The 22,253-nt window shown below is 53.4% G+C and overlaps 2 protein-coding genes across 2 annotated transcripts; one reads left to right on the top strand and one right to left on the bottom strand.

Moving 5' to 3' along the window:
- Positions 1 to 2,806: 2,806 nt before the first annotated feature.
- On the top strand, positions 2,807 to 3,730 carry LOC309603279 (olfactory receptor 14J1-like; the record flags this gene model as incomplete). Its single annotated transcript, XM_082338163.1, has 1 exon — positions 2,807 to 3,730. The coding sequence occupies one exon, from the start codon at positions 2,807 to 2,809 to the stop codon at positions 3,728 to 3,730; it is 924 nt and encodes a 307-aa protein (XP_082194289.1).
- Positions 3,731 to 20,983: 17,253 nt separating this feature from the next.
- Positions 20,984 to 21,907, bottom strand: LOC309603299 (olfactory receptor 14J1-like; the record flags this gene model as incomplete). The annotated part of the gene is made up of 1 exon (XM_082338181.1): positions 20,984 to 21,907. The coding sequence occupies one exon, from the start codon at positions 21,905 to 21,907 to the stop codon at positions 20,984 to 20,986; it is 924 nt and encodes a 307-aa protein (XP_082194307.1).
- Positions 21,908 to 22,253: the final 346 nt, after the last annotated feature.

Below are 22,253 nucleotides of genomic sequence, written 5' to 3'. Positions count from 1 at the left end.
GAACCCGCTCATCCCACAGTTGGACAACTTGTCCAGAAGAATGCTGTGAGGGACAGTACCAAAAGCCTTACCAAAATCCAGGAAAACTACACCCACCACCTTCCCTTCATCGACTGGGATGGTGACCTTATCCCAGAAGGTTTGTGGCAGGCAGGGGAGGGAGCTGAGGTCCCTTCCAGCCCCAGCACTACAAATCCAGCATGAGATGCCTCCACTGACTCAGCTGATTGCCTTCCCTCAGCATGGCTAAAGGAGATGCCTCCCTGGCAGTCTCCAGGTGTCCTGTCTCATGATGGGCCAAGGAAGGGGGATTCTCAGACCTAACTGTGTCTCAGAGAGCAGCAAGGGCACTGCTGCAAAGAAACGTCTCTGCAGAGGTGAGACAGGCAACAGCGGTGATTCCTTCAGTCTCTTCCCAAGCAGGTTCCTGGAGAGCCCCAGGGACACCTGGAGGGAGCGCCCAGTGGGGTGGGGGGCAGAGAAAGTGACGTCTTGGGCAGGTCCCCTCCTCCAGGGCTGAGACAGGCTCCTGGGGTGGAGGGAGCTCCTGGTAAGCAGGCAGCAGGGCAGAGAGACAGCTCTGCCAAGGAGCAACTCCTCTGCCAAGCGCAGCAGGGCTCTGGGCAAAGGAGTAGGGCAGAGCGCGATTAAAGGCAGGCTGGAGTGGGAGGAGAGAGGGGAGCTGCAAGGGAAGAAACCTTTGCAGCCCTTGCCACGGTAAGTCTCTTGGTGCAGGGCAATGCAGCTGCCCTTGCGGGAAGGGTCTCCGAAAGCGTTCATAGGCTCCAGGGTCTGTGAGGAGGCCTCCCAGCCCAGGGGCTCATGTTAGACCAGGGGGAAGGGGTGAAGACAGGCTGTGCAGCCAGAGCTGCCCAGGGCATTTCAGAGGGGGCTTTTGCAGAGGAAGAGCAAGGCAGGGGATCCCTTACAGCTAAAGAGCTTTCCTGAGGCTGTGCTTTCAGTTTCCTGCTGTTTCAGGACAAAGGGGAAAAGGCGCTGCTGCCTTTGGCGAGGGAGCCTGAGAGTCCCGAGCTGCCACCCTGAGAGATCAGGAGGTCTGGTAGGAGCCAAGGCAACTGCTTCCATCCACTCCTCTCCCTCCAGAGAGCACCAGCATCTCCTTTGCTGTCCTCAGCAGGGTTTCTCTGACCTGCTCCTTCCTGCCTGCAAGCAGGGAGTACCTCTAGAGAGTGCCTGGAGCTGGGAGGTTTCTTGAGGTCAGAGCAGAGCAGACAGGAGTGGGTGATGGGGTCTGTGATCCCTGACAGGGAAAATCTGGAGGGCAGAGCAACAGTTCCCGGCAGGGGTAGCTCCAGGCAGCAGAGACATGGGCAGAGAGCTCTAGGAACCTCCAACCCCAAATGCCATGGGAGGGAGAAGTTGGGAAGCTCCCTGCCATCCCCTCCAATGCAGACACCTGCCTCTGCGCAAGACCCCTGCTCTCGTCTCCCACCCAGCACAGCCTCTGCCCTCAAGGCTGTGTGGTCCAGGGCAGGAGTTGCCTCCTGTGCAGCCAGAGCTCTGGCACAGCAGAGGGGCATCTCTCCTGACACGTGGCCGCTTCCCTCTGCAGGGCAAAGGGGCTGCGAGCGACTGCCCGGGGCTTTTGCTAACTGGCAGGTGCTGTGCTCTGCTGGGTAAGGAGAAGGCTTTCCTGAGTGCCCGGCCGCCTCTCCTCTCCTTGCTTCCCTTGGGAGGAGAGTCACAGAGTTCTGCTTTGGTCCTCCACCTGCTTGTGCTGCTCTTCTTCCTGCTCGTGGGGTCCCTGGCAGGAACGGTGGTGGTGTGGGGCAAGGGGTGGGGGTGTGGAGTGCCTGCTCTGGCCCTGACCTGGAGGGCGCTGCCCTGGAGGTGTTTCCATGGGACCAAGGTGCCCACGCCCTCTCTTCATTTGCCAGGCTCGAGACACTGCACTCAGTGCTTGGGCAATGAGACACTGCTTCCCTTAGCAGACAGCACCTTAAGACACCGGATTCTGCTGGACAGGGAGTCCTGCGGGGCTGTGAGCATCCCTCCAGAAGGGCACAGCTCTCCTGTAGGACCTTGGAGATGTCTGAGAGCACCCGATCTGCCCATGCCAATCAGCATCCTTGCCCTGTCCTCTTCCTCATACTCTGCAGAGCTGTGCTGGAAAGGAGGGGTGTTTTGAACTCTGCACCTGGCACAGCACCCCTCTGCTCCCAGGACAGGCCAGTGTCTTTTGCAGGGCAACCTCTGGGTGCAGCCCTCCTCCAGCTGAGAGCGGTGCAAGCCCAGAGCAGCTGGGCACCAGGCTGATGGACAGAGCAGCCCTCCTGGATGGGAGCATTGGCAGAGGTTTACACTGGGAACAATGGGGCTACGGGGGAATGTGACCCCTTCCAAGACCATTTCCCGAGTGGGATGGGTGTTGCTGATTGCTAAACCACAGTGTAACGAGACCCATTTGCTGCACCTCATCTCCCACCTTCCTCTGGGGAAGAAAGCGTCCTTCTGGGCTTTTTGCCCTCCGCTCTAGTGCAGCACAGGGAACTCCTCCCCAGGAAGCCTCCCTCCAAACACCCTGGGCTGTTGCTGCCTCCATGGGTCATTGCTGGAAAGCAGGGCTGACCCTTCAGGAGCCCCTGGGGAGAGGGCACGGCTCTGCACAGCACACTCAGCCAGCACAAACCACAGCTGAAGCCTCCGAGCTGCATAACAGTCCCCCCCAGGAAAGAAAAGCACCCTTAGATATTTCGCAATGAATGAATTAAATTTTGCTCAGAGAAGCTTCTCTGAATTTTTCTCTTTTATTTCCTTTGTCAGTTTCCATGCCCAGAAGCAGCAGATGTCCAATGGCAGCTCCACAAACGGGTTCCTCCTCCTGGCATTCGCAGACACGCGGGAGCTGCAGCTCTTGCACTTCTGGCTCTTCCTGGCCATCTACCTGGCTGCCCTCCTGGGCAACGGCCTCATCATCACTGCCGTAGCCTGTGACCACCACCTCCACACGCCCATGTACTTCTTTCTCCTCAACCTCTCCCTCATAGACCTGGCCTCCATCTCTACCACTCTCCCCAAAGCCATGGCCAATTCCCTGTGGGACACCAGGGACATCTCCTACTTGGGATGTGCTGCACAGGTCTTTTTCTTTCTCTTCTTGTTTGGAGGAGAGTATTTTATTCTCACTGTCATGGCCTATGACCGCTATGTTGCCATCTGCAAACCCCTGCACTATGGGACCCTGCTGGGCAGCAGAGGTTGTGTCCACATGGCAGCAGCTGCCTGGGGCAGTGGATTTCTCTATGCTCTCTTGCACACTGCCAATACATTTTCCCTACCCCTCTGCCAAGGCAATGTCCTGGACCAGTTCTTCTGTGAAGTGCCCCAGATCCTCAAGCTCTCCTGCTCACATGCCTACCTCAGGGAAGCTGGGGTCCTTGTGGTTAGTGCCTGTTTAGTCTTTGGATGTTTAGTTTTCCTTGTGGTGTCCTATGTGCAGATCTTCAGGGCTGTGCTGAGGATCCCCTCTGAGCAGGGTCAGCACAAAGCCTTTTCCACGTGCCTCCCTCACCTGGCTGTGGTCTCCCATTATGTCAGTACTGCCATGTTTGCCTACCTGAAGCCCTCCTCCATCTCCTCCCCAGTTTTAAATCTGGTGGTATCATTTCTGTACTCGGTGGTGCCTCCAGGAGTGAACCCCATCATCTACAGCATGAGGAACAAGGAGCTCATGGATTCCCTGAAGAAACTTGTGAGTGGATGCTTTTAAACAGCAAGAAACTGCCTATCTTCTTCTGGAAATCTCATTGCACTCAGAATGTAACTCCTTATAGGCTGAGACTGTCTTTGGTACTTTGTTTTTAGCTTTTCTTAGTTGTAATAATGCTGTCCACAAAAAAGTCTCCTTCATCACACTTCTGTTTTAGTATCCACCTGGTTTTTGTGATCCACAGACTGTGTACATGAGGTGCCATGCTGTCTCTGTGTTTAAACAAAATAAAGGACCCTGCAGCAGCTTGTTTGTCCAAGATCCTTCCCCTCAGGCCTTTGTAAAGCTGCAGGTGAAGCACCCTGGTGCAGAGGTGCAGAGGAAAAACAGCCCTGGCACAGCAGCACTGCCAGGGAGCACCAGTTCGTGGTCTTTCCCAAGCTGCTCTCTTTCCACTTCCACACTCTCCTTCTCAGCCCTTGTCTTGGTGCACGGTCGGAGTGCTCTGGCAGCTTGGTCACAGTCCTGTGGTGCGGCAGTCCTGGGACCGCAGGCAGGGACGGGCAATGGGCACCTCTGTGACAGAGCTGGCCTCCATAACAGCATTTTGGATTAGATATTAGGAAAAATTTCTTCATGGCAGGGAAATGGGACAACCACAGTCCCTGGAAGCATTCAAAAAACATGTGCATGTGGTGCTTAGGGACATGGCTTAGAGGTGGACCAGGCAGTTAGGTTAACAGGTTGGACTCAATGATCTCAGAGGTCTTTTCCAACCTTAATGATTCTATGATTCTATGAGAAAGGATCTTCTCCGGGCAGTGCCTGAAGGCTTGGGTCTTCTTTCAAAGTGGTTCTAGAGAACATGCCCAGAGAAGTGCCCAGGAGAGGAAAACCCTTGTGAGCAGCTCAAGTGTGTGAGTGTGCAGCTCTGGGGCACACAGCAGTGTCATGGATGCTCATGGAAGAATTCAGTCCTTGGCACCCAAGAATGTCTCCTCGCACAGCCAGGCCTCCTGGGAGAGACGTGAAGGACCAGCGGAGCAGGGTCTGGTCTGTGCCCGTGTGCGCTGGACACCCCATCCAAAGCACACACGATACGGGCTGCTGTGAAGAAAATTAACCCTATCCCAGCCACAGCCAGTACACCGAAGCTCCCCTCCCACGGCATTCCTGGTAGCAGTTCCGTCTCACTCCCTGCCCAGTGCAGACCAACCGCCTGCAATACAAATGGGGTCACCAAATGAACTCCTCCCGAGCCGTGCACAAGCAGTCAAAGAGCCAAGAGGTGCCTCAGGGAGGTCCTCCCCTCACACATCTTGATGTGCTTCCTCAGCCCGTGTTTTTTGGATCCATGAATAGTGAATGGTGAAAGATGGTCATCCCCTGAGGATGGCATGGAAAGACTTGAGAGCTTCTGAACTCAATAAATACTGCTTGTTGTTATGCTAACAAATGTAAACCAATTGAGTACAGTGTAAATATCATTCGAGAACATGCCCATACCTGACACCAAATAGCTCAAGAACAATCTCTGCTCAGGGGTCTGTCAGCTGACTGGTCATGGCTGTGCTCTTAGGTACCACATCTCGGAGCTTGGGCACAGCACAGTTTAAGGATATTAGCTGTGAGGAAAGGGTAAACTGCTGAGCCCAGATAGCCAGGTAAAAATCCTGAGAAGAGACCTGAGCAGGATGCCCTCAGGAGAAGGAGAATAAAAAGGAACCTGTGTTTGGCAAACGCAGGGGCACATCTGGACCCCAGAAGGTCATGTTTGAACAACCAGACTGCCCATGCAGAACAACACTGGGTGACTGAGAATACTTGCAAGGAACTGAACGTGATCGGAGAGGACTAAAGTGTGTGTTTGCGCTATTGGATGATTAAGCTTAGCTGTATAGAAACCTTTCAAGCTGTATATGAACTCTTGAAAAATCCCGATGGATACCTTCCTTCCCTATGGAGAGCTGGTCTCACGATCATGAAAGAAACCTTTTGCAGTTCTACCCTTGTGTCCCTTTCCTCCTCAGCTGACGAATGTCCCAACTTGCTTTTGCGACAGTGCCCCAGTTTAGCTGGGGCACCTCATGTGCATGAATAAATATTGACCCTTGTAATTCTAGACTTTGCATCCTAGCCTCTCTCCTCAGTGTGCACGTGGCAGTTGGAAATTTTCCTAACAGAAGCAACCGATGGCCACGACTGCAGTGTGGCAAGGTCTGTCCCCTGTCAATCCAGTAGATGTAGGGCAGTCCAGGAACACAAGGCACAGAGCACTGCGATCTCCACTTGTGTGCCTGCACACTGTCCTATGTGCAGATCTTCAGGGCTGTGCTGAGGATCCCCTCTGAGCAGGGACGGCACAAAGCCGTCTCCACGTGCCTCCCTCACCTGGCTGTTGTCTCCCTGTTCGTTAGCACTGCCATGTCTGCCTACCTGAGGCCCCCCTCCATCTCCTCCCCAGTTCTAAATCTGGTGGTATCATTTTGGTATTCAGTGGTGCCTCCAGCAGTGAACCCCCTCATCTACAGCCTGAGGAACCAGGAGCTCAAGGATGCCTTATAGAGACTGGCCCAGTGGTCATTGTTTTACCAACAATAACCTGCCTCCCTTCTCTGCCCATTTCCCAGAGTTTATCTTCGGCCAGGAGTCTCATTGTTTTCTCTTGTGATAATCCTGCTTATAGATAATTTGCTGGGTTTACACTGCTTTTCTTGAGGCTTGATCTTACTGTGTGTGACCCTTGCACAGTACTGTGTCAAATGTGGCCTGTTCAGTAGCAGCTCTTCAATAAAACAATATCTCGCAGCCCTGAAGGCTGGGCTGTTTCTCCAAAGCTGCTGCCAAGAAAATGTCCAAGGAATTGGTCTTTTAAAGAATCTTTTCTCCTTTTTTTCTCCCTGTGTTTGGGGTTCAGCTCATGGTACTATTGGGTTCCACTGGACCAAATGCTCTGGGTTTAAAAGCTCTCTTCTTGGTGTCCAGTGGCAGGGCAGATGGTCCATGAGCTCCCCATTATGTCCTCAGGTTTCTTCGTGTGTGACAGGAGTGATGGCATATACCAGACTCTCTGGAAATGAATTTGGAGGGGTGAGGAGAGGAGAGGATGGGGACTCACCATGTGCCCTGGGGTTGGAATGAATGGAAGCTCAGAAGGTGAAACACCCTCAATGGTGAAGTCCCCCAAAAGCAAAACACTAAACTGAGGTATGCACAAACAAGTACCCTGCCATGGGAGTCAGTGGGAACCCAGGAGGCAGAGGGAAGGGAGACTGGAGAGATGCGGGAGCTGCCTGAGGAACCCCAGGACTCTCGTGCTGTCCTGGGCAGTGGGGCTGATGGAGGCAGAGAAGGGGGCAAATGCAGGCGGAGTTGGGGATAACCTCCAACATGAATGCAGCAGAGCTGGAGATTGACTGGCTTCTGTTTCCTCGTGCCCTTGGGGCCAGCATCAGCCCTGGGGCTGGTGGGGAGGCTGACCCCCCTCTCTGCCCCCCAGCAGCTGCTGTGCCCTTCAGAGGGGCTGGGGCTGTGGTTGAGTGCCCAGAGCTCTGCAGCACCCTGCAGCGGACACTACCATGGCGTCAGGGAGGTGGAGAGATCTGGGCAGGGGCTGGGCTGGGCCGCAAAAGGCCTGGAAGAGGGAATGCTACTGCAGAGGTAATCTGTGTGAGTGTGCAGGGTGGGGGCACCCAGCAGGGTGCTCACGGTGCAGAGCCAGGCGTCATGGGGAAGGAAGCAAGGCACCAAAGGTGCAGAAGAGAGGGGCCAGGTCTGTGCCATGTTCCCTGGACATCCTGGGGAAGCAGCCTCAGGGAAATTGTCCCAGACCCGTCCCCCACACCGGCCATTTCCATCTCTGCCATAGGTCATGGGTCAAGATAAAGACAGGGAGATCGCTTACTGATTCCTGTCATAGGCAAAGAAGACATGACATTTCTTGCCAATTGAAAGAATCTGGATAGTGAGAAATGATAACAAGAGTATTAAAGCCCATTTCCCCACCCCACTCCTTTTTCCCAGGCCCAGATTACTCCTTCATTCCCAATTCTTCTACCCACCCCAGCCTTGAGAGGTGCAGGGGGGTGGGAAATGGGGGGTTTCAGGTAGTACATAACAGTTCACCTCTGTCACTCCTTCCTCCCCATACTTCTCCCCTGCTCCAGCGTGCGTCCTCTCCACAGGATCCCGCTCTATTTGCAGTCAAGGCTATGTGTTGTTCAGTTTTTGCTCTCTGACTTTTCTCCTTTCTACTCACAGAATCACAGAAATGTTGAGGTTGGAAGAGACCTCTGGACTTTCCTTCCCCTTTGTGAACCCATGTTAAATAAAAGTCCAGTTTAACTCATTTGATATCCTTCTGGGATAAGGTCACCATCCTAGTGGATGAAAGGAAGGTGGTGGGTGTAGTTTTCCTGGATTTTAATAAGGCTTTTGGTACTGTCCCTCACAGCATCCTTCTGGACAAGTTGTCCAACTGGGGGATGAACGGGTTCACGGGGCGCTGGGTGAAGAACTGGCTGAAGGGCAGAGCTCAAAGGGTCGCAGTGAATGGGGCTGCATCTGGCTGGCGACCGGTCCCCAGCGGTGTTCCTCAGGGCTCAGTCCTAGGACCGGTTCTGTTCAATATGCTTATCGATTATCTGCATGCAGGAGTCGAATGCAGCATTAGCAAGTTTTCTGATGATAATGATTCCATTTCACAGAATCAGCGGCTGCTTGAGGCTGGCCGGGAGGTCAGCTGGAGGACAAAGTCACCTGGTCCAACCTCCCTGCTCAAGCAGGGCCTCCTGCAGACGCTTGTCCATGACCATGTCCATGGGCTGTGGAACATCTCCAGGGAGGGAGACTCCACAGTCTCCCTGGGCAGCCTGTGCCGCTGCTCGTCACCCGCACAGCACCCTTTGCACGTCCCCTTTCTGGCCTGGGCATGAGGGCCCTGTCAGCCCATCTCTGCAACCTGCCCAGGTCCCTCGGGACCGCAGCACGACCCCCTGGCCTAAGCGCCACTGCTGCCAGTCTGGTGCCATCGGCCAGCTTGCTGAGGGTGCACTCTGCCCCATCCTCCAGAACATTAATTCAGGATGATGTTAAACAGGATCAGACCCAGTCTTGACCCCTGGGAGACACCCCTGCTTACTGGCCTCGCACTAGGCTTGGTGCCACTGAGCAGCACCCTCAGGGCCCGGCCGTTCAGCCCGTTTCAGTCCCACTCGCTCTCGTCTCATCCAGCCCATTTCTGTTTGAGTGACTTGAACTCCATATTTGACAAGAAGAGATTGCAAGATGGGCACATGCAAGCACACAGCTTTCAAAATCCCAAGACATAAACCTCCCACACTGGGCATTTCCTCCAATTGCCCCAAAACCTACAGAGAAGAAAACACCCCAGGAATTGCATATGCAAGGCCAACGAGTGGTTTTAATTCTGGCTTTGGCTTTTCTGACTGTTGGTACCAAGTGAGTGTTGTTTTTGCAAGGCGATCCCAAGAGCTGACCAGGGATTAAAGCTCTTCCTCGAGGGACCGGTGGGCAGGCAGGCTCGCCGGCAGAGCTGTCCGAGTCTGTGGAAGGTCTCTCTGAGCTCTTCCTGGCCAGAGGCAGCACTGGGAGGGGGGACAGGGTGGGCTGCTGGTGCCCTTTGTGCAGCTCGGTCCCTGCTGGGGGCAGTTTTGGTGCTTCCTGGGTTCTTCCTCCTCCTCCTCTCTGGCATTGCACAAGTCAGATGCTGTGCTCCACCCTTATCCAGGGTCGCAATCTGCCCCCGTCACAACAGCAGCACCCTGAGTGTTACTTTGCTGTGCGTCTCTGGGGCACTGAAACCCTCCTCCTCCCTGCTGAGGTGTCATAGTCTGTGGCTTCCAGAAACTGGCTGCAGACATCATAGCCCCGCTGCGGGGATCTGCTCCGCTCTCTCTGCCTCAGCAGGGTTTGCTCCCAAGCAGCCCTGGGTGCGGGAGCCCACTTGGAGCTGACATTGGAGGGCCCTGGAGCTGTGTCATCCCTTGGAGCTCGGACACAACATGGAGGACTTGTTCTCCACCTCCTCCTCCCCCTTGCTGAGCAGGGGTAGTCCATCATCTCCACAAACCGGCTGTGGAGATCATAGCCCTGCTGCGGGGGATCTGCTCCGCTCTCTCTGCATTGGCAGGGTTTGCTCCTGAGCAGCACTGGGTGCAGGAGCCGACTGGGAGCTGCCGTTGGAGGGCCCTGCAGCTGCGTCATCCCTGGGAGTGCAGTCACGCCTCGGAGGACCAGTTCTCCTCCTCCTCCCTGCTGAGTGGTCATAGTCCGTGGTGTCCACGCACCAGCTGCGGAGATCTTTTCCCCACTGTGGGGATCTGCTCCGCGCCCTCTCCTTGGCACCACTCTTCTGGCAGTGGGAACAAGGGCTGAATCCATGCTCCTCTTTGCTGATGTCTTCTCGTGTGGTGTGCAGCACACGCTCACATGGTTGAGAGCAGAGCGGGCACGCAGCTTTCCTTCTGGACACCAGCCTTACACAGCCACTGAAGAAGCGATGCAAGCAGGAGCCAACGTAGGAGGCGATGCTGAGCCTGCCTGGCCAGATGAAGCGCGGCCAGCCTGCAGATGCCTCCCGTGCACCTGCCCAGGTGAGCTGGCTCTTGCTGGCTGTTGCAGAGGAGCTGCTGTCCTCTGCAGAGTCCTCCATGCCCAGCGCCACGTCCTGCAAAGAGAGCTGTGAAAAGGTCCTGCCCTTTCCTCCTGAAAGGACCAGAAGAGTGAGGAAAGCCCAGAAGCTGTGGGAGGGGACAGCTAAGGGCCTCCCAAAGGCTCTCCTGGAGGGCTGCAAAGGCAGAGGGGCCAAAGGCAGACAAATGGGATGGATTGATCTTGGTGGGATGCTTTGAGAGGGAGCAGCATTGGAGCTGTGAAGAAAGCTGCAGTGTGGGAGGGAAGAGAGCAATGCCAAGAGCCCAGAAAGAAATCCACTGTCCCCCTGCTGCCCTGACCCACCTCCCCACAGTTACCTTAGTCCGACGAGGCAGACCCTGTGGTCCCACAGAGCACACCTGTTTGCTGTCGGCCCCCTGCTGACTGAGGAAGGAACAGGCATATGATGGTGCTGGTGAGGAAGAAGCCCTTTCTCCAGTTTTCAAATCAGAGCACCTGGAGAAACAAAGAGTGATCTCCATTTAGGTCTGTTCTTGCAGCCTCCTCTGGGGTTCAGTCATTTTCTTGGAGCAGTTTCCACGACAGAGAAAAGACATAACCGAGACTAGAAATGAGAAATTCAATTGGGGTCTTCCCACCAGTCTACACCTGTCAGAGCAAGTCCTCGTCTTTATACCCCCTGCAGCCTCCATTTCATAGAGTCACAGAATCACAGAACGGTTTGGGTTGGAAGGGACCTCAAAGATCATCTAGTTCCAAGTCCCCTGCCATGGGCAGGGATACCTTCCACTCGATCAGGCTGCTCAATGTCCCATCCAAGCTGGCCTTGAACGCTTCCAGGGAGGGGGCATCCGCAGCTTCTCTGGGCAACCTCTCCCAGTGTCTCACCACCCTCACCGTAAAACATTTCTCCCTAATACCTAATTTACATCTTCCCTCGTTCAGTTTAAAACCATTACCCCTCATCCTATCACTACACTCCCTGATAAAGAGTCCCTCCCCATCTTTCCTGCAGGCCCCCTTGAAGTACTCTTCTCTACATTAGCCAGCTTCAGAGAGCAGACAAGGAGCAGTTTACAGCAGGGCAGGAGCCGAAAGCCCGGCAGGGAAAGGTAAGGACGGAGGTGGGGTAGTTCAGACTTGACAGCACCGAATGATTCAGGTAGGAAGTGTCTCCTAGGACTGAAAGAGAAACACTCAGGAGGATGAGAAGAAAAAGAGCAAAGCCAGGAGAAGGAAACGTATTTGGAACCCATTTGAATACTGGTTATTACCTGACATAGAACAGTAGATAGGCTTGCTGCCTGAGAACTGTGTTGATGTCAGAACCATCCACAGACGCATCGTTCATCTTGTACCACAGTCCATCGCTGGCCTGCAAAGAAAGGCATCGATAGCTGGAGATGAACTGCCTGGTTTCTCAGGGATAACCCAGGCAGAAAACTAGAGAACCAGGAGGACGCCAAAAGAAATCCAACGCAGCCGGGAAGGAGACCTTCTCCCCCAGAACCTTGGCTGCCAGTAACCCTGCTGTGAAAGTTTGCCTTCCCCAGCACACATTTTTCCCCTGCTAGGAAGGAAGGTGCTCTTGACCTTGGTGTAGCAGAAATAGTGTCCTGCATGACAGGTAACACCACGATGTACCAGGACAGCATATAAGGCGTAGAGGAGCGGTTCTCCTGCTGTCTGAGATGTGTATGGCCGAAGATCCAAGTACTCGGGATACTCCACCACCTACGGAGAGACCAAGAGGGCTCAGAAATGATCCTGAGATAGTACATGGAATAGCCTGCAACATGTAATGGTTTGGGTGGCAGGAAACTGTTCCTGGCCAAAGCAGCTCCGTCGGAGCAGAGTCCATGCTTGTCTTCCCACGGGCACTCTCGTCTCCCCCGAAGGGAATACGAAAAACCCAACACGAACGGCTTGTGAAAGAGCATACTGCTTTGGGAAATCTCCCGCTCCAGGAAGAGAAAGTTGCACTGCAATTGCGTACGCACCTTGCTGATCTTCCCACCAGTGAAACGTTCAACCTGTTTCAGACACACGGTGAGAACGTTGGGCACGCGATGGATTGTAAACCTCTTGGAGGCGGCAACCCTCTTGTCACACCTTGAAACCAAGCACAGGGCCAGATGCTGAAGGGCAGCCTTTTTCCCCGCCAGAAGGCAAGACAAGCTTTCCTGTCTCACACATCCTGACGCTGTTTTAAGGCTATTCAGAACCATAAGTACCAGATTAAACAACAGCTGCGACCCATTATTGTGCATTAAACCTCCATGAAAAGATGACTTATGCACGATGACATGCAGCACCTTCATGAAGGATCTAGCATCAATATGTCGTTAGTAATCATCTTACTTGCTGCATTTAAAGCAGTTTTCACCATCCAGCTGCTCGGGTTTGACAAAGTCCTCCAGAGCTGCGGTGACAGATGAGGCTGCCTGGAGGAGGGAGAAAGGAGAGCACTGAGCTTGGGGAGACGCCCTTGCCCAAACACTTAGCTAAGAGCTGCCAAGAAGGCCCAGGTAGCTGAGGCTGAGGAGACCCACTGTGAACCCACAAGCAGTGTCCAGAAGGAGGCAGAAAGAGGGTATTAAGCTAAACATTTCCTCATTTCCCAGGAATGCCCAGGGCTATCAAGAGAGACCTCTCTGTGGCACCACTCAGTTCAGCTACCGATGGGGTGCAGGCTCATCGTAATGAAAACAACACAACCCATCCGCCTGGGAGCCAGACGGGTGTTGAGGGAGGGCAAAGGGAAGAAGGATGGGAGTCCCTCAAGGGTGCAGGGAGGATAACGCGTGCTTGTCCAGCTTAAAGCCAGCACCTAGAGGGAGACCACTGCCATGGCCTCCCCAGAAGGACACAGTCCATTCCACTTCCCACCCACCACCAAGCTCTCTTCTCTTGGGCTTGCAGTATTTGTTTTTGCACCAGCTACAGTGGCCTTGGGATGTCTTGAATCACAATAATAAACCCTCTTACATTTATATCCAAAGGAATATCCAGGAAGGCCTCGTAGGAATCGGAAACCGCTTTGCAGCTCAAGCACGTGACTGCAAGGCAAATTAAAATGCTCAGCGATAGGGGAAGTCGACTGACTGCGCCGGTTTACGGCCTCCATACCTGCTACGCCAGTCACGCGATCAGCTGTTTATCACAGGCAGAGAGAAGGGCACAGACAGTTCCAAGGAGAGCAATAGTCATGCAAAAGTACCTCTGGATCTCAGCATGCCCCCAAATATTGGGTGGATGACGGTAGTTGCTTGAGAAGAGACATCCAAGCTGGAAAGAAACGGTAACTGGAGCTCAGAAGTAGGGCAGAGAGTTATCTCCTCCAAGAGTTTTGCTTTGTCTGAAAAGCCCGTCTGTAGGGTTTCCTTGATGGGAGTACATCAAGGAGTCCAAAGGGCTTGGGCATGCTGAAAAGGGAATTTGCTTGTGCTTACTTGCTGCTTCCACTCAGACAAGCTCTCTGCATGGCATCGACAGTGCAGCGTAAGAACTCGTGGGCGTCTCCCTGCCTGCCATGCTGGAAATGTTCTCCTATTCCTAAGAAAGAAGAAGTTCGTAGTTGTCCCCCACAAGAAGGGAAGAAATCCTGTAAAAGCACCTGGAATGACTCACGTGGGAGGACATTGACTACAGTCCAAGGCTGGATGGCACTGGCTGAGGAATGCAGGACCTTGTTAACGTGCGCTTCCATTACGCACATCATGCAGAAGCCTTGCTGGCGACCTGAAGAGGAAGGGAGGGAGGGAAGCTTCTCAGGTTAGCAAGATATCCAGAGCGGTGGGAAACCTAATGGAGATCTTGAAGTTACAAGGACAGCCCCCACTCCTCTTCTCCCAAGGTGCCAATGGCCCACCGAGCCTGGGACATTGTCGTGCACAGAAAACTTTCTTCAGAGGGATGCTGAACTGACAAAAGGTTTCTGTGCAAGAAGCAAAGAGAGTTTAACTTGCAGGCATAGGGACCGAGAGCGGGGCCTCGAAAGAGGTGCCTTTCTGAAGATGAACACAGCGAGATAGGACAAGGGGCTTCTAGGCTTGCGTGTTCAAAGCACACCAACTCGGGGGATTGACAGAGGAGGGCTGCTTTTGTCCTCAATCAAATTCCAGGTGCTGGGAATCCTTGGGAAGAGCCCACCAGATTTGCAAGGAGCTGTTCATAAAAGTACTGACACGAGCGGCTGTGCTCACGAGACAGCAGGTAGTTGGCGAGAGGGGGTGTGTACGTCAGGCACTGCAGGACGGAGTTGAGGTAGCACGTATTGCCCAGGTTGTGGAGGCCTGCTCCAGCTCCCTGTCTTTGCTGCCAGGCCATGCAAAGCTTCTCCGGGGGAAAGAGGATCCTCTGTGGCAGAGCCATTCCCTCGGCAATGGCTGCAGGGAGATGACATTGGAAAAGAGAGAAGACGATGTGGTTGCATGAAAGCATCTTTTAAAAGCCAAGTTCTGTACAGGAGCCCCCAGGACAAGCAGCTCTACCCTCCGACACAGAACCACTGCGGGAAGCCTAACACTGCCATTGACAATGAGTCGTCAAGAAGCAGTTTTGGAAAAGAGTCTGTTGCCCTGCTTACTTTGCCAAAACACCATGAAACCCACGCTCTGATTTCTGTGCCTCGGGCTACCTTCCTTTCCCTCTAGACTCCTGAACTGGATTATCAGGTCAAGTCTTCCCTTTTCCTGATTGTAACTTGATGAAAACAAGCAAGTCCCTAGCCCAGAAGGTAACCCGACTGATGTCAGAGCTTTCTACGAGCAGTGTCATCTTTCAAAGTCTTGTCCATCGTGGCAGAGGAGGGACAAAACGTGTTTTCCTGTGTCTAATTGAAAACACCTGGGTGAGCCTGGCTGATTGCAGAGAAATAATTGCAGTTCAACAAAATGATTGAAAAAAATTCCAAAATTCCAAATTCCAAACGAAACCCACAGATCAACGTCTGCCATCAGGAGTGTTTCAGTGGTACTTGTAAGTGCTGCAGAGCTGCAGGCTGATGGCCCTGCTGTCCCTGTCACAGGACTCCAACTGACAGCAATTACCGAGGCCCTTTTGATAGACTGAATGGCTGCCTTTGCAGTGCTCCTTTTCTGTCTCCCTTCCTACCCCATCAGTCAGGGTGGGCTTCTTGTCATTCTAGGCTGAGCCCAACGCCTCAGACTACATGGCCACCCCCCTACTTACCTATCCTGGGATATGGTAAAGATATATAAGAGGAACTCTACCCATAGCCCATATCTGGCCAGCCTAGAAAGGTGTAATAGCTCAGCCTAGAACTCAGAAGGCACAGACCAGCCTATGCTTTTCTCCTCTATCTGCCTACCCTATGATGTGTCCTGAAAGTCAAATCATAATTACCTTTGAACAAGGATGGAAGCTGAGGAGAAGTGGGCAAGAAATGATAAAGGGTTGGAAAAAAGGAGGCACGCATGTAGCAATGGAAGGAGCCGAGTTATCCCGAAGGGCAGCTTAGGCCAACTAGCTTTCGCTGGCCTGCTCTTCAGGATTCCAAGCCCTGGCCAGGTGAGGTCACAAGCGCTGGGTGGGTGCCACATCACCTCCCCTTTGTGACATGGGCGCCCACATGGGGACATGTCCCCTGGAGGCCACATGGCTGCCACGGCCCAGGCACCTCCCACAGCCATCAGCCCCTGGGCTTCCCCATGCCCTGCTGGCAAAGGGCTGCTCATCTGCCGTCAGAGCTCCCACCTCCTCCCTGAGCTGCACCAGCCGGATGAAGAAAATCCTGCCCAGGGCTGTAAGCGTGCCTGTTCCCAGCTTTGGCTGGCACATTTGGGTTGCTGAGGGTTTCTTTTCCACTCTTCCCAAGTACAGGACTGTGTCCGTGAGACTCTTGGAGCAAAGCACCTGGTCTCTTACAGGTTCATTTCCAATGAATTTTATCTGCCCCCAAGATACAGCCACGGGCTGACTCTGAACTAGTGCTCCTTGTCCCTCTGTTTCATTCCCTGGTGAAAGGCGGCCACCCCTATGAAAGGCGGCACCACCTTGCGGTTCCCAACGGGAACCACTGCCCTGGAACCGGCATCCCCTCCCCGGCCTGGTACCAACACCCCTGCTATCTCTGCCCCGTCCTGCTGCTGACAGCCCCACCACCGGCATCCCCACCGCAGGCTGGAACCGGTGTCCCCAGGAACAGCATCCCCACCCCACGCTGCTACCATCGCCCCCAGTACCTGCAGCTCCCACCCATCTACGAGCAACCCCCACAAGTACCTCCCGGGGACCCCCACAGAGGGACACCCCAGGGGCTCTCTTAGCAAAATCTCATGCCCTAACTATTGCAGCAATTAGTCATGAGAGTATGAAATTGGATCAAGTTCCTGAAGATAGACAGATAGATAAACATCTAGTTGACATTGTATACTGCACAGTCATGGTTCAGTGAGCATGACCAAAGGGCCCCAGCTCACTGCAAGGAGGAGAAGGACAGCCCCCACCCTGAAGAAGACAGGATGCCCCTGGATGACCCAGCTCACGCCAGCATCCCAGCCCCTCCGACACCTCTGTGAAACCCTCCCCTTATCTGCCATCAGAGACCAGGATCTGCAGCCAGACCCACTCCAGGGACGTCAAGATCAAGAAAGAAGCAGATGGATGACGACGCCACAGAATTAGAGTTGCTTTGCAGAACAGCAGCCTGTGTGTGTGTGTTCAGCAGCAATTGGTCAAATTGCATTGGACCTGAACACTTGAAAGGCATAAGAAACATGTGTAAAACTGCATTTGTCGTGCCCCAGTTTGAATGGGACATCTCATGCGCATGAATGCAAGAATTCCTCTTGTAATGCTATACTCTGCGTCCCAGCTTCTCTCCTCGGTCAGCATAGCCCACTTGCCAAATTTTCAGGACAGCTCCCCATCATGGCCACACGGTACCGGTACCGGCACCGGTTCCACCACAGTTGGGAGCAGCAGTTGCCCCCCAGGGCACAGAGGGGAGGACAAAAACAACCCAGAAGTGCCCCCACCCCCCAGTCCCAACCACCAGGGCAGGATGGGGCAGCACAGGCATGTTGGCATCACAGGGCCACTGGGGCTGGCCCCATCCCTTCCCCTTGGACAGGAAATTCGCCTCCCCCAAAACATCATGCTTGGGATGGGAGACCATTGGGATAGCAAACCATCATTGGGACGGGAAATCATCAGTGGGACGGGGAACCATGGTGGGGCTGGGACACCAACACTGAGGGCAGGAAATCATCAGCAGGATGGAAAATCATGGAGGTGGGAAGTTGTTGTGGTATGAAAAATCAAAGCATCACAAGGCCGGCTGAAGCAGGTGCTGGCGCAATGATCGCCATGGGGACGGACCCCTCAGAATGCTGTTTGCCCCAAACCAACCCCACACTGCCCAACTGCCATGGCAGGTACAGCAGCAGGCTCGTGCTCCTTCTGGTGCCCCTGCCCTCTGGGTAACCCCCCCAACAGCCTCTGCCCACCAGCATCTCAGGATGGGGGTCTGGGTCTCTGTGCAGAGGCTGAGGGACTTGGGCTTCTTTAGCCTGGTGAAGTGGAGGCTCAGGGCACTCTAGTAGTAGCGTGCAACTGCTTGAAGGGTGGCCTCAGAGGTGATGGAGCTTTTCCTGGCAGTGGGAAGAGAAGGAAGCCTCCACAAAGTGCAGCTTGGGAGGTTCAGACTGGATGTGAGGAAAAAGAAATGTCCCTGAAAGGGTAGCCTTGTGGTGCAAGAGGTGACCCAGAGGGAGTCTGGATCGGCCCATGGCTTTGTGTTTCAAGAGAAAACCAGCAAGAGTGGAGAGACCTCAGTGAAGATATAGAAATGCCGGGGTGAGAGCTAGGCGGGAAGGCAAGATGGATGTCAAGAGCCTGAAGGGAAAGAGGTGCAGGCATGGGACAGTGTAGGACAGCCTGCAGCAGATGTGGCCAAGGGCTCTAGCAAGGCTGAAAGGCCCAAGAGGACTGAGGTCTTTGTCCTCTTGGCTATGGCAGCTGCCTCCGGCACCGAGGCCTACCAGGCAAAAGTTGTTTTGAGGCTCTGGCCTTTGTTTCTTCCTCAGCCCTGCGTGGGGAGGCCGGGAGGCGTTGTACAGTTTTCCTACACTTGGCATTGCTCACCCTCACACCCCACTGCCCCCAGGAAGAGCCCTGAGCCATGCGGGAGGGACAGGATCTGCCTTCCCGGGGCCTGCGGATAAGGGCTTGGCTTTTCTGCTTCACAAAAGAAACCAAAGGGTTTGCTCAGCATTACAGCTGCCTGCACAGAGCCTTTGCCTGCCTGCAATCATGGCCTCCAATTACCTGCTCTAAGGAGTCCCTGGGGAGGCTTTGTCAGTAATGGTCCTCATGGGACTCAATTAATGCTTCAAGGTACTTTGGGTTTGCTTCTGACTTGGACTTCTTGAGCAGTTTGTTCAATCTCCTCTCCGTATCTGAGGTTCAAGGCCTCAGCCCCAAATACACCCTGGGGCTCATTAAAATACAGAAAGCCCTAATGAGCCCTGTCTCTTCCTGTGATTTTCTTCAGGTCTTCACGACTTGTACAGCTAATTAGAGAGGTTTCATAGTGGAGTTAAGGTGAAAGATTTCAAAGTGCATCTAATAAAAATGATTTTTTTATTTTAAAGGATATTTTGTATTAATTCTGAGGTTAAAGAAGAGGTGATAGAAGCATTCTCCAGGTGTTGATGATCCAGAGCGTCCGCCTGGGAGGTCTGGAGAGGTAGGAAAAGCAGCCCCTTCAGGTCTGACACTGTATGGACAACTTTGCTCCTCACCTCCCAAACCTCCCCATTTCTGTCATTGGCCCCCTGGGACTTGCATCACTGTTCCTTGCATCAGACTTCTGCACTGATCTCCGTAGCTGGATGTCACAGCTCCATTGCACCATCTCCCACCTGCTCTCCTTCGAGAACTGGCTGCACACAGGCACAGAAGAATTTTTCCTATTTGCAATTAAAGAAAAGAAAAGCAGGATAAAGTTCCACAAACAATAAAACACACTCTGTAACCATATGCTCAGTCCAAGCTGCCTCTAAGGAGGTTGCCTTTCTACAAGGGATAACCTTATGAGAAATGCTTAGAGATAGATAGGTGCAAACAGATAGATAGGAAAACAACTAAAGTGTTGGTTAAAGAGGCAATTAGACTACTGAAAGACAGGCAAGCTTTGAACTCCCTGGGGCTTAAAGCAGCTGCATAGGTGAGAGGTGTCTGAAGGAACAAAGATTAAGGGGAGGAGAAAACTGGAGAAAAATGGCAAGGGCCTTTGCCTAGGCAGTCTGCATCCACAAAGATGATTTTAGAAATGGCCACTCTATCAGGATAGGTGAAAGTGTATGAAAGACTAGTGAAACTAAATACACTGTATAACAGGCAGAATAGTGGTAATGGAGTTACAGGGGAAGGCTGGCATTTCTTTGAGTATCCCTTTTGAAAGGTCATGGGACTGGTGAAGGTCTTATGCGAGTGAGGCCAAGCAAGTGGTGCACCCATCTTGGAAGGCAGCCAAAAGTGCAAGGCAGGGAAGCGCAGGCTGTACAAGCTCCCTTTGGTGAGGAGGGAGCCACTGAATGCCTCCCCATGGCTGACATTTCTGGACAGCTAAAAGAGAAGAACATGTCCACCAGCAGTCAGCATGGACTCCCCACGGGTAAATCATGCCTCGCCAGCCTGATTGCCTTCGTGGTGAAGTAACTGTGCTGGTGCATGAGGGGAGAAGAGTGGCTGTCGTTTACCTCATCTTCAGCAGGGCTCTTGGTGTGGTCTCCCTCAATAGTCTTCTACTCAAGTTAGGCCATTGCAGCCTGGATGGACAGACAAACAGATGGGCAAAACGCCAGTTGGATGCTGTGTGTGTGTGCCAGCGAGTGCATTCATGTTCCCGAGATGTGCTCTGTGCCTTGTGAAAGGTGAAAAATGCCGCCTTCTTCTCGAGGGCAATGTCACTGATGCTTGCAAAACCCCTTCTGACTGCACAGGGGAGATGCTCTGCAGGCCACCTCCTTTGATAGCGTGTAATGAAAGGGACAGGCCAGAAAGCCAAGGAAGCGTGATGGAGCATTTGCAATGAAGCTGTCCACAGTGGGTGAGACCTAAGCCTTCAGCAACTGCCCTTTCATGATGGCAATGCTGTTATGGACGTCAGCTCTGCCACAGAAGCACCCACTGCTTGTCCCCGCCTGCTGGCACAAACTGCCCCACACCAGGGCTATATCAAGCTGCCAGTGCTCTCAGGCCTTACACCAACAGAAGGGCTCAGAAGGAGAGAGTGGAAGAGGAAAGTGAGCAGCTCGGAAAGACCAAGTGCTGGTGCTGCCTGGCAGTGCTACTGTGCCAGGGCTCTCTTCCCCTCCACCTCTGCACACCGGCACTGCCCCAGCAGCTCCAGAGAAGGTCTCAGTAAAGGACCTGGGACAAACAAGTCACTGCAGGGTCGTTTATTTTGTTTTAAAACACAGAGAGCACGGCTCGTCATTACACAGTCTCTGGGTCACACAGGACAGGTAGATACTGACTTAGGAATGGTATGAGTAATGGCATTTCTTTGTGGACAACATTATTGCAGCTAAGAAAAACTAAAACCCAAAATAAACTAAAAAGAACCAAACTACCAAAGTCAGGCTGGGCCTATAGTGCTTTACATTGTGAGTGATATACAGAATAAGATGGGCAGTTTATTGCTGCTTAAAACCATCCAGTCATCAGCTTCCACACTGCATCCTTGAGCTCCTGGTTCCTCATGCTGTAGATGAAGGGGTTCACTGCTGGAGGCACCACTGAGTACAGCACTGCCACCACCAGATCCAGGGATGGAGAGGAAGAGGAGGGGAGCTTCAGGTAGGCAAACACTGCTGTGGTGATAAACAGGGAGACCGTGGCCAGGTGAGGGAGGCACGTGGAAAAGGCTTTGTGCCGTCCCTGTTCAGAGGGGATCCTCAGCACGGCCCTGAAGATCTCCACATAGGACACCACCATGGAAACAAAACAGCCACAAATGAAACAGGCTGTAACCACAAGGAGCCCAACTTCCCTGAGGTAGGCATGTGAGCAGGAGAGCTTGAGGATCTGGGGGATTTCACAGAAGAACTGGTCCAGGACATTGCCTTGGCAGAGGGGTAGGGAAAATGTATTGGCAGTGTGCAAGAGAGCATAGAGAAACCCAGTGCCCCAGGCAGCTGCTGCCATGTGGACACAAGCTCTGCTGCCCAGGAGGGTCCCATAGTGCAGGGGTCTGCAGATGGCCACATAGCAGTCATAGGCCATGGTGGTTAGAAGATAAAACTCTGCTGAAATGAAAAAGACAAACACAAAGGCTTGAGCAGCACATCCCGAGTAGGAGATGTCCCTGGTGTCCCACAGGGAATTGGCCATGGCTTTGGGGAGAGTGGTGGAGATGGAGCCCAGGTCTATGAGGGAGAGGTTGAGGAGGAAGAAGTACATGGGGGTGTGGAGGTGGTGGTCACAGGCTATGGCGGTGATGATGAGGCCGTTGCCCAGGAGGGCAGCCAGGTAGATGGCCAGGAAGAGGCAGAAGTGCAAGAGCTGCAGCTCCCGTGTGTCTGCCAATGCCAGGAGGAGGAACTGGGTGATGGAGCTTCCGGTGGACATTTTTCCCTTTCGGAATGGGAACCTGTCCAAGAAGGAAAACACAATGACAAGTTAGGGGAGACTTCTTAGAGGTAAAGCTCACACCATTTCTCATTGCAATCCCCCTCCCTGAGCTGAATGAGGAATGTTCCAGATGATTTTTCAGCCATACGAACTGAATGACATGGTGCCTCACAGCTTGGGCACCTAGTTCCCATGAAGACACCTCCAGGGCAGGACCCTGAGAGCTGGTGTCAGAACAGAAGCTGACCTGCAGCCCCACCTCAACCCCAGAGAGGAAGAGCACAACAGAAATGGGGGGAAACAGGGAAGAAAACTGCAATGCTCCAAAAAAATGAAGCAAGAA

Source organism: Platalea leucorodia, assembly GCF_965183815.1.
Source record: "Platalea leucorodia genome assembly, contig: HAP1_HAP1_SCAFFOLD_46, whole genome shotgun sequence".
Taxonomy (NCBI): Eukaryota; Metazoa; Chordata; class Aves; order Pelecaniformes; family Threskiornithidae; genus Platalea; species Platalea leucorodia.
Note: the sequence above shows the minus strand (reverse complement) of the source record. Positions and strands in the feature narration are given on the sequence as shown.